Source organism: Peromyscus eremicus, chromosome 14 (genome assembly GCF_949786415.1).
Source record: "Peromyscus eremicus chromosome 14, PerEre_H2_v1, whole genome shotgun sequence".
NCBI classification, from domain to species: Eukaryota; Metazoa; Chordata; class Mammalia; order Rodentia; family Cricetidae; genus Peromyscus; species Peromyscus eremicus.
In genome coordinates, this window is record NC_081430.1 from 22207826 (window position 1) to 22219859 (window position 12034).

General features: G+C 41.7%; 1 protein-coding gene across 1 annotated transcript in view; it reads left to right on the forward strand.

Annotated features, from left to right (window-relative positions):
* The window catches only part of Nubpl (NUBP iron-sulfur cluster assembly factor, mitochondrial), a 205288-nt gene that overhangs the window by 158984 nt on the left and 34270 nt on the right, over nt 1-12034 (forward strand). The window contains exon 7 of the mRNA XM_059279866.1: nt 2075-2168. Coding sequence (XP_059135849.1) covers nt 2075-2168 — 94 coding nt within the window. The remainder of the gene's footprint in view (nt 1-2074; nt 2169-12034) is intronic.

A 12034-nucleotide genomic window follows, 5' to 3' on the forward strand; every position in this document is an offset into this window, starting at 1 on the left:
AGAAACCTCTTCCTATCTGATCTAAATTCCAAATCAGGGACCAATAATTTTGTATAATGAGGGATGCCTATAGTTTTTTTTTTTTTTTTTCCTAACACACACTGCTTCTGGATTGGCCCATCTCTATGTTTCTTCCAGACACACACTGCTTCCTGATTGGCCCATCTCCATGTTTCTTCCTAACACACACTGCTTCCTGATTGGCCTATCTGTATGTTTCTTTCCCTAAAATGTTAGTTCCGTGATGACTGAGACTTGGTTCTATTCATTGCTTTATCTCAATCACCTAGAACAATGCCGAATACCTAACAGATTCTAATAACTGTGTTGAAAAGATGCGTTACCATGTGCTGTATGAATAAACACGTTTAACTAACGAAATCAGTTTCCAGATAGCTTAGAAAGTCTCAGCGCCTTGCATTTCTTCATTCTTGAAGGGCAGCAAGCAGCTCCCGTGCTGTCCATTTCTTGGTGAGGTGTTTAACTCAGTGTAGGTTTCACAAGAGATGGCTCATGAGGTGGAAGTAGGATGAGGGTCCTTGCTCACTTCAGTTTCTGAAAGTCGGTAGGCCTTTCGTTTCACAGTTTACCGCCTTCTGTATGTAGAGCTGGAAATACTATATCTATTTGATGGCTACCTGTTAATAGCTAATGTTGCAAATTCTATAAGCATTTAATTATTAGTTATTAAGTAGGTGCCCAATATGAGTACTTTAACTCTCACTGGATAAGGACAGAAGTGATTTGGTGACATGCACAGTGGGAACACTGTCTAGTCTAATGGCCTTGGGCAGTTCTCCCCAAGGAAGTGAATTTTGAGCTGAGGTGGAGTCAGTGAAAAAGACCAGGCAGTTTGGGAAGCGGCAGCTCGGGCTTTATTCTAAGAGCAGTAGAAGCAATTAAGGACTAGCCCAGTAGCTGTGTGTGTGTGTGTGTGTGTGTGTGTGTGAGATCTGTGTGTGTGTGTGATCTGTGTGTGTGTGTGATCTGTGTGTATGTGTACATGCATCTGTGTGTGTACGTGTGTATGCACGTACATGAGTGTGGGTCTGTGTGTGTGTGCATCTGTGTGTGTGTGATCTCTGTGTGTGTGAGATCTCTCTGTGTGTGTGGTGTGTATGTGTGTATGCGCGTGAGTGTGTCTGTGTGTGTGCGTGTGTGCGTGTGCGTGTGCGTGTGTGTGTGTGTGTGTGTGTGTGTTGCTAGGGGCACACTGGATTGGCCATGAGGAGACAAGGAGTGGTCCAGAGACTTTAGTAAGAACAGATGGGTATGGCTTTGTTTCTTGAGAGTAGCAGAAAGAAGTGGATGTGTTAGAGTTCTAACGGACAGAGTGAGTAACTGGCTGGGGGCAACGAGGGAAGGAGAAGCATTAATTATGAGGTCAGCTTCCTAGTTTAGGTGACTGAGAGGATCCCAGGCCTTTCATAGAGACTAGAGAGGCCGAGGGAAGAACTGGCTGAGGAGAAAGGAGGGCAGACTGCTTCTCTGTCTAAAGCGAAGTTGAGTATTACAGACTCGGTTATATGGTAAATTCTTTAAAACTTAGTGCTTATAAAGAAAGAATCAACTGGGACTGGGAAATTAGTCATGTTAAAATTAAATAATTTTCCTGTTATTAAGTTTTTGTTTTCATTATTAGTGTGTTTATTTTTATGAAAGAAAAGTAACAAAAAATTTATTCATGTAATAAATGCTGTACTAAAACAAACAAATAAATATGAAGCAAAACCTCTATGGGTCAAAAAGCTAAGACCTTCTTAGACAAAATGTAAATTATATCCAGTGAAAATAAATGATTTATCCTGACTAGAAGACCGTAGTAAAAGAGACCGTTACTGTGTATGTATAGGGCCCTGTTACCTGGAATCTCAAGCTTACCCTTCAAAGCAGGTCCAGTAGGTGGTGTCTACCATCTGCTCACCCACGTGTCTTTAACCCACAGCACAGCACTGGTACCTAGAGGAGACTCGGGGGATAGCTATTGTTTTAGGTATGTTGTTTATATGTTAAATTTGTTTACATCAACGTTCACAGAAATTGTTATTTAATGACGTTATTTGTATCATTTTAGGTCGATTGGGGTCAACTGGACTATTTGGTTGTTGACATGCCACCAGGAACAGGAGATGTGCAGTTATCAGTTTCACAGAATATTCCTATTTCAGGTAAATCCTAAAAGTTTGATTTTTTCTTTCTTTGATATATTGCTGTTACTATATATAAAGATAAACCATATTGTAGACAAATTTTCTATCTTAAAATTATTTATAAATTGGAAGAGATCAGAATTATGTATTGAACTTTTGATGATAAGTATGTATATTTATAAAAACAAAAGGTACTTTTAAAGGTAATGATATAAATCTGTATTCTAGAAAAGTTTTAGTAGGTAAATATATTTAGGTAGCTCATGGCTATTCAGTAATGCAGACTGTTGTCCAACTCTTAACAGCAAAGTGCTAACCAACACCCAGAAAATATTAGTTAATGAAACTGAGTAGGGGTAAATCATAGGAAAATTGGCTTTTTGGCAAATATAGTTTTGGGAAATTTTTATATTCTGCTCTCTATTTCCTATGTTTTAAAGTCAAGAGAATAAATATAATAGCTTATTTGGTCAAATGTATAAGCCATAGCAGTGGGTATCTCTTTCTGACACAGAATGTAAAAATTGGTAGTTACTCTCTATTTTGAATCTATGTCTAAAACTTTCTCTGGAACAGTTGCAAATGTCTGCACATGTTGGGCTTCTAGGAAGACAGTGGGAATTTAAAATATCCTTGCAAATACATTTTTACTGGTTATTTCAGCTTTGCCATTGACATTTAATTATCAAAAGGCTTAAATCTACATTTTTTGGCAAGCTATAAATGTTTTTGTTACTTGTAGGAGAACCTCATTAATATGGGTATTAAACATTTTAGTGTATTTGTTGTCTTAATGGAGTATTCTGGTAAGGCAGGCTATAAAGGATGAAAGTAGTAAAAGCGGCAAATAAATAGTTTATCCTTTAGATGATGACTCTTTTCAAAGTGGAGGAGTTAACTACTTCTTCGAGGTCCCACATTTACAATGTGTTGTAGCTGAAGTTCTCATTGGTTCCGGTTGAGTTTAAAGCTTGTGGTTGGAACCTCTGCATCAAGGTCCCTGGTAACATCTGAGTCACGGTTTGCTGAGTTCAGCCTCAGCTTGTCCAAGTCATGTAAGCTGAAGTGAAGCTAATGTCAATGATTCTGTGATAATTTACATTCACAGTGAATGTGTCAAACCGTGCGCCCACTAAGTGACTGTCTAGCCAGTGGTCTGCACTGGGGTGTATGGTAAGGAATCATGTTTTCAACCCCGAGAGACTACTCTGGGCCTCCTTAACTCGCCCATTCCAGGAAAGCCTGAAGGTAATTGAGAAGCAGCTCCGTTGGTTTTCAGTAGAGTTCCAGGTGACTCTCGGAAGGAGTCACCCTTCTGCCTTTGTGCTGACCTATGCTGGTCTTGGTCATTGTGACCACCCCAGCCCAGTATTGACACGGATAGTGGAAAGCCTCTGTTTTCTCTAGTGAGCATACATCGATCTTCTCATTCAAGAGAGGGATGCAGCTGGTGGAACTTGTACTTTGCATATGTGAGATCTTGGGTTCAGTCCTCAAAGCAGGGGCTAGGGGTATCAAACAATTAAAATGCCCTGCCAAAAGGATGCCCAAGAGAGTTTGGGGGTACATGTGATCATTTCTCTATGGGTTTGTTAAAATGTTTGGTCAAGGCTTGGTTCTTGAGGTCTGGTTTATTTGGGCCAATGTTATTTCACAGCGAGCTTACCTAAGAGGACACTAGAAGTGGGTTGGCCCCAGGATTAGTTTCTGGCTTGGCCGCACCAGGACTGGCATCAGTTTGTATTATCTGGACCAGCGTGTCCAGTCATGTCTGCCCTCAGTTTATCAGTTGTTCTTCAGAATTATCTGTTCCCTATAAACCTACCTTCCTTCCCTCTTTATCACTGACGTTAAAACTCCTTTAGGACAGTCTGTTCTACTTTTTCTTCTGTTCTGTATTCCTCTCAGCCCCAAAAACCCTGTAGACTGTGTCATCCTGTGATTGGACTTCCTGTAAATCCCTTCACATAAGACGAGATCCCACCCAACTCCTGGTACCAACTGCCCCCGTCCTCACAGCCCCTCACGTTCTTCCCATGTCTTACTGAGTCTGTGTCACTATACACATTTAGTCTCATTCCCAATGTCTTCCGTTGCAGTCAGTTGCATGCTCAAGTCCTGCATAACCTTTCAAAGCCATGTGTTGTAGATGTAACCAACCGTCTTATTAAATAAGAAACACAGAGCCTATTCAGAGAAGAAAAGCCAAGAGGTCAGAGCTAAGAGCCTTACCCTTCCTGCTTCAGCCAAGAGAGTTTTCCAAAAGGGGGCTACTTCCTGTGTGTTTGTCTTTATAGCCTTTCTGTTCTGCCTTCTCATTGGTTGTAAACCCAAACACATGACTGCCTCTGTAGAGACTTCCAGGTCTTCTATGGTTGGGATTGAGATTAAAGGTGTGTGTCTCCAATGCTGGCTGTATCTTTTTACACACAGAGATCTACCTAGCTCTGTCTACCAAGTGCTGGGATTAAAGGCGTGCGCCACCACCGCCATGCTCTTGCTATGGCTCTAATAGCTCTGACCCCCAGGCAACTTTATTTATTAACATACAATTAAAATCACATTTCAATACAAGTAAAATACCACCACAATGTGTTCTAATGCCCAGTCCTTGCCTTGTCCCCAACTCTTCCCAGATAGGATCCATTTATCCTTCTTTGAAATTCATGTAGTATTTTATTTGGACCACTGCTCAGCACTCAGATTTTCTTCATGTGAAGCCTGCACACCTGTGCTGTACAAGTCTCCCTGGATTTCATTCACCTTTGCATTTCCCATAGAACCAAACTCATTGTCTTCCTGCAAATGGACATCAGTGAATGGATGTTCTATCACTGTGTGTGATACCTTTCCAGCTAGGCTATCAGCTGCTTGACTGCAACCTTCTTTTCCTGTTCCTCCTTGTGTCTCTTAGATTATTGGACAGTGGCATGTGCAGTTACCATTGACAATGCTAGGCTGACCAGTTAGCACTGTCCATGTGAAAAGATTATTGTCCCTTTACCTTTCCTGCCATTCTGCTCATTCCTGGGATTCCCTGCCCCCCACACCCTGCTGTTTTCACACAAGTGCTTTTTCTATGTATAAGTTAAACAAGACATTCCTTTAAAGCTAGAGAGAAAAGTCCTTGCAGCCTAGGTTTTTATTTTGCTGTGGATGACATCCTGTGGACAGTTGATACTGTTTACTGTCCCGTTTCTTGTTACACTGGGGTGGGGGAGGGCATGTCTTTTGGTTACTTACAGGCTCCATGTTAAGTGGCAGTGAGAATCACTAGCATTGTTCCATTCTCAGGAAAGAAGTTCCCCTTCTGCCACGATGCTAATTTCTGTTTGTACCATTCCCTAAGGGGCCCGCCCATCCCACAATTTATAAGGCTCAGGTGAGATATATAAAAGCTCTTATCTAAATGCAGAGTACCTTTTTGAAACTGCGCAAATGCTTTAAAACAGGTATTTGCTGAGGGGGATGCGGTCTGATCAAATGTTCCCCACAAAGACTCCTGTCCTAAAGGCTTGGTCCCAGCCAGTGGCTTTGTTGAGAGATGGCTGGGTCATGAGGGTGCTGGTGTCATCAGGAGCTTAGATAACCCACCTTGCCCTTCATCCCTCTCTGCTTCTTGGTCACTCTGAGACACGAAGTTTGGTTACCCTCTTCCCACCATGTTGCTGTGCCTTACAGTGGTGCAGAACTAGCCAGATCCAGTGACCATGCACATAAACCTTTGACCATGAACTAAAATAAATCCTTTTAGTTGTTTTTCTCAACAATTTTGCCACGATGGCAGAAACTGGACTGATACAGGGCATTACTGAAATGTTGTGAACTAGAATCTATATCAAGTTCACATTGCTCCCAGCCATGTTGGCAACAAAATAAATGTTTTATACCTGGAAAGAGGCATTATTTTGGGAATTCATAGCAGACCTGTACAAGCAAAAAGATCCTTTTTCTAACTGCTAATTAGCAACTCTTTGTATGTGTTCTGTTTTGTTCTGTGAGTAGATGACGAGCTCAATGTAAGAAGAAATTTCCAAAGAACAATTATTCCCGTGTTTGTGTTAATGTGAGGGCTGTGTTGACGGCCCATCAGTGAGGAAGCGTGTAGATCCGAGCTTCCATGGAGTCTAAATCATTCCGTACTGGGAGTGCAGACCAGAGGCGCCTCGATGTAAATTGCAGGAAAGAAGAGAGGTGGGAGAAAGGATGGGGACTGAGGTCACGCCTTTAGAGTCGCTCCTGTCTTACTGAACTCGCCAAGAGATGGCGTTCATGCCAACTCCACTGTGTTTCTCACCTTGTTAGAGATGACGCCGCTTACTGGCCTTTGTTTGCTAGTTTATTTTGTAAAGTATTTGTTGCTCTATCTTGGGTTGGCCTGACTCCAGAGTTGAATTCTCTTGTTCCCCAAATGTGTGCTGATGTTCTCTAGGAGTTATTGATCATGTGTTATTTTCCATAATGGAAGAGAACTAATATTTCTCTGAGAGACATTATAATTTTCTTAAAGATTTTGAAAACATACACTGTTTCAAACTGTTCTAGTTTTCAAATTCTTGTAGATAATTCTTTTACTCTTGGCATCAACTGAAGTCTTCTGAGTGACCATCTGAAGACTGTCCTAGCTTTATTTTAACTCTTAGAATTAAGCAGAGTGTATGCTTCATAGTAAGTATGTGAAACATGTCTTCTTTTTCCAAAGAGTCTTAGTAGCTCAAAGTGCTGTATTAGCAGACAGTGCATCTTAATTTAATGGAGAGTCTAGGAACAGGGATGTAGGCAGCAGCGTTAGTAACACTAGAAGATGGTGACGCGCCCAGGGACTCATGGCAGGAACTCTTCCTGCTCCTCCACCTGAGAAGACAAGGGAATGAATCCTGTAGTCTTGGAACCTTTGAAGGAGATGCTTAATGAAAGCTATAGCCACTCCCACTGCAGGGTAGGAAGGAAGTCTGTGAGGTAATACCACACCATCTCTCCTCCCACAGTCTCATCTCCTGCTGGTCCCTGCTACTGACAGACACCCTTTGTGAGCCGGGAGCAAGGAAGCTCAGGGGAGACAGTCCACAGAGGTCAGTTCCCCAGGCCATGATCATGACAGTAATGGTGGAGAAGGGCTCTGGGCAGACTGATGGGGGAGGAGTTGGCAAGGCACTCAGACTAACTGACACGTCTCTTGTTCTTTTCCCTGCATGTTAGTGGCCAGGCACAGATGAAATGCTAAGCAGCGGATGGAATTTATGGCCATCAAAAGCTTACAAGCTAACAGGGACATCAGTAGTTCAGTCCAATTGGTAAAAAGCCTGTATTCACAAGACGAAATTGTACTGTCATCAATCTCGTGTCCAGAATATTTATTTGTAGATAAAACTGAATCAAGTTTATTTTGTATGGTGAGGAATAACAGACATAACGTTTATTTTGATTGGATAGAGTTCGGGGGGAAAATCACTTAATATGATAGCGAATGTATAGTCAGGCCGACATTCATCTTCACCTTATTAAGTAAAGATTAATAGAGAAATAAAATATTGGGAAACTATTCAAATAATAGAAGGGACAAAGACCAAGCGGCCGAGGGCAAGACGTTGCTCATTCTTTGTTCACAGGAAAGAAAAGAGCCAAGCAGCCTAGTGTGAGTCCTGGTTTGATTTCTTATCTCCCGGGCCAGGAGAAGCTGCTGTGTGGGGCAGGGTAGTCAGCTAGTTCCGATTCTGACCATCTGTGGGCTTCTTCTGAGAGGCTGTACAACAGCCTGGTGCTGTGGTATGGTAATGAGGTGATGTCCTTTCTTCCTGTCGAGGACCTTCCTATCTGGGCCCCACAGATAGAAGCCAGTAGCCTTTTGTGTCTCATTCATTTCAGTGAGATGGGGTAGGAAATGTAAATGAAGCCACTTTAATATTTCAGTCACTGTGTAAACTGAAAGGCATGTGCTGCTTACAAAGGTGCCCATCCTGTGCCCAGACGACCAAACTACTGACTCACCTTCCTGAGAACAAGCTATGCCGCTCACCTGCTCCCTTCCCTCTCCATCAGCAGGCTCCTTGGCTTGATCAGTTTTTCTTCTGTGGTCACACTTTGTAATTGAACAGTCATTTATGAAATGGAAGTCTGCTTGGGATTGGCGGATCTGGAAAATATTGCTGCAGTGTTAAATAAATAAAGGAATGCCTATGGACCATTGTTTGAAATGGTTCCTTGATTTTCTACTGTTTACTCTTTAAGGCAAAAAGAACAGTGATTTCACTTATGTAAATCACATGAAAATCTTTTATTAAAAATTATACTTCTTTAAAAATCATTTTTAAGTTGGCAAAATGAAGTCTTTAAAGATAATCTAATGCTGGTCTTTTGGAAAATCACTATAAAGTCAAAGAAAAGGTCCTCCCCAGTTTTTATTTTGGTGCTGTGTTTGCTCTATAATTATATAACTTGTAATGGCTTCCCATTGTAGAGCGAGCAATATGTAGAAGACTTAAGTCATAGCTTTTTTAGTTGTCAGAGACATTAAATCTTCATTTATTTTTAAAAGATTAATTTATACTTTTATTCACATGTATGCATCTGTGTAAGCGTAGGTACCTGCAAGGTCCAGGAGGAAGTATTGGACCCCCTGAGCTGTTGCGGGTAGCTGTGGGCTGCCTGACATGGGTTCTTGGAAGAGCGGCGTGTGCCCATAGCTGCTGAGCCGCGCTCCAGCCCTTAAATCATTATTTATGTTTTTATTTTAGACTTCTTTGGGTGTGCTGACCTTCCATGCAAACTTTGGTTGGAATTTCATTAGTGGATGCTATGTTCGTGATTTTTCTCATTGCCTGACAGAAATAGCTTAAGGAAGGAGGGACATGTTGAGCCCAACCCAGTCAAGGACAGCATGGCGGCGGCACAAGATGCTTCTGTCACATCAGAGAGAGGGAGTGATGAATGCTGGTCCTTAGTTCCTGTTCTCCTTTTCCTCCTTTTCATTCGATCTTGGACTGTGGCCCATGGGATTGCACCACCCACATGCAGAATTGGTTTTCCTTTCTCAGTTAAACTTCTCTGGGAAGGTGATTCCAAATCTAGTCAACCTGACAGTAAAGACTGGCTCTCACAGATGCTTGGCGAGAATTGTGCGGTATAGACAGCTATTGTTTTAGTCACTGAATTATGAAAACTATTTCCAGAATAAATTTCTTCTGTAGTTGGACAAAAATGTAAGCAACTGTTGAAGTCTAGAACCAATTCTACGATTTTATCTTTAGGGCATTTCTGATAGTTCATTATTTACTTATTTATTCCTGGGGATTGCTAGGCCTTTGCATACAAGGCAGACACTCCAGCATTGAGCTTTATCCCCAGCCTGAACCTCAAATTTCCAAAATTAAATGTCATGCCAGTAGTAACAGCAATGTTTCCTATCTAAATTTAAGAAGAAACAAAGCTAACTAGGGCTGAATTTTACTTAGCTGAACATCCATTTTACAAATAGAAGTTATAGTTTGTCAGTTGCAAATTGGATATAGTAGCCTAACATTGAGTACCTTTCTACACTGTTACATGGAGGAGCCCATGTGAAAGATCTGCAGATGGTTCTAACTGGTCAGCTTTCAGAGTCACTGCGAACCAGCTGTCAGGTGTCTAAATTCCCTGAGCCCCTCCCAGCTGCTCATCTTGTCTGGACTTGTTCTAGAAGCTTTTATAATAGTCCATTCTATTGTATTGTTGAGGAATTTTTGAGAATTTCCTTCATGGCTTACTTGACAGTTAAAAATTCCTTTGGCTTAGTGTTCAGAAGTAGCTTAATGTCCAATGTATGGTCAGATCCACATCAAAATCTACATGTAAGCCCATTAAACACTGACAAAGAACAAGCCCACAATCTAAATTTTCATCTGGTTGTAGATGTTCCAGGCTTGATGAGACTCTGAAAGGTGTTCAGAACATATTGAGCATTACGTTGTTAGGAACCAAAGCTTTCCTCTGAAAAGTCCCAGTCCTTGTTCCTCTGTCTTCTGAGACATACCTGGTTAGTAACAGTTAGTCAATATACCTGGTTAGTTAACATACCTGGTTAATAAGAGTTAAGATACCTGGTTAGTAACAGTTAACATACCTGGTTAGTAACAGTTAGTTAAGAAGGAGCAGTCACTCTTAGCTGGAGTTTCTTTTTTAAGAAAGAATAAAAATTGGTGTGTCAGCTGGGAAGTAGCTCCGTGTAGAGAGCTTGCTCGGTACACACAAGTCCTGGGTTATAGTCACACCAGGAGAATGAGCAAACAAAAAGCTATGAGCGAGGAGTGTCAGCACATGCTGCGATCCGTTCATCAGGAGGCTAAGGCAAGGGAATCACAAGTTCAAGGCCAGCCTGGGCTAAAAAGTAAGACACTGTTTAAAAAATAAATAAAAAGGAAGACTGGCGTGGTGGCACACGCCTGTAATCACGATGCAGAGGCAGGCGGATCTCTGTGAGTTCAAGACCAGCCTGGTCTACAGAGTAAGTTCCAGGACAGCCAGGGCTACAGCCAGGACAGTGGGGTAATTCTTGGTGATGTTAGTAACTCAAGTGATTGGAAGCTCATTCTCTGTTGAGTGCTTTAGAGTTGTATCCAGTTTCTGTTATGAAAAATGAAGTTTAATGTCCTTTTCCACCGGTCACTTCAGTAGTAGGGTTTTCACCCACTACTGCTTTGACAGTTCTTTTTTAGACCAGTTAACAGAATTATTTCCCTCTTTTCCTCCCAGTCTCCCCACCTCCTTCCCCTTTCTGCCTTGCTTTGTTTTGAGCCTCCCTCCTTGCCTCTGGGTGACCTAGCCCTCACTAGGTAGACCAGGATGACTGGACACCTGTGAGGTTTTCCTGTCTCTGCCTCTCTGTGGGGAATACCAGCATGTGTACCACAGCTGGCTTGGAAATTTATTTCCAAAGCTAGCAAAATATAGTAATGTTTGAATTAATAAAACATGTGTGCTTTGTAACTCTAGTCAGTTATTAACTGGTTGAAGAGAGCATGAAGCCCCCAACAGTGACTCATTCAAGAATTATAGTTTGAAACAGTCTGTGAATATGATTGAGGTAGATTTTATTTAATCTGATAACTAATATTAGTGGGCATTCCTTGGTGTCATATAATGCTGTTTATAATTCAGAGAGTTCAGATATGACAGAAGATGTAAGCGAGCTAACAATGATGACCCCAGTCTACAGTTACTAGCAGTCACATGCCTGACATCATGATAAGCCAGTACAAGTTGAGTGGCTCTTCCGTTTGCCTTTCACATGCGGCTCTGGGGCTCTCATGTATCCTAAGCACATGCTCTGCCCCACGCTACATCCACAGTGTATGCTGATCCTCTGTTGTGAGTGTGTATCTAAATAAATGAAGTAGAATCAGCAGCAGTGAACACTAACACTGTGAACATTGAGGGTAGTGCTCATGGCCTTTGAGACTCCTTTGCCTTTATGCTAATGTGCTCAGAAGCTGTAAGGTGCCGCACCATCCTGCAGGCATGATTCCGAGCAGGTTCTGTACATGTTTATTATGCTCCCATGCTGAGATTCTCAGCCCAGATATGATCTGTGCCCCCACAGGCTGTGCTGTACTGTTGAGTAGTTCTACATCCCTGTAATGATGACCAGCTAAGCTCTGGAATAATTAACTTTACATGTTTAACTGCTCTGAACTCTGACCCAAATCCAGATACACAGTTATAGATTTTTCTCTAGTCATTGGAATTAACAATTAAGGCGGTACTCTGAGTAATTATTTTGTGAGGTGTTTATATATTTGTCAGAATCTACAGACTCTGAACCTCTGGTGGTGAATCTCAGATGGTCCAAAAAGGTTAAAGTTGAGAAGTATATTCAACCAATATAACTGGGCTTAGACATTTACCCTAGG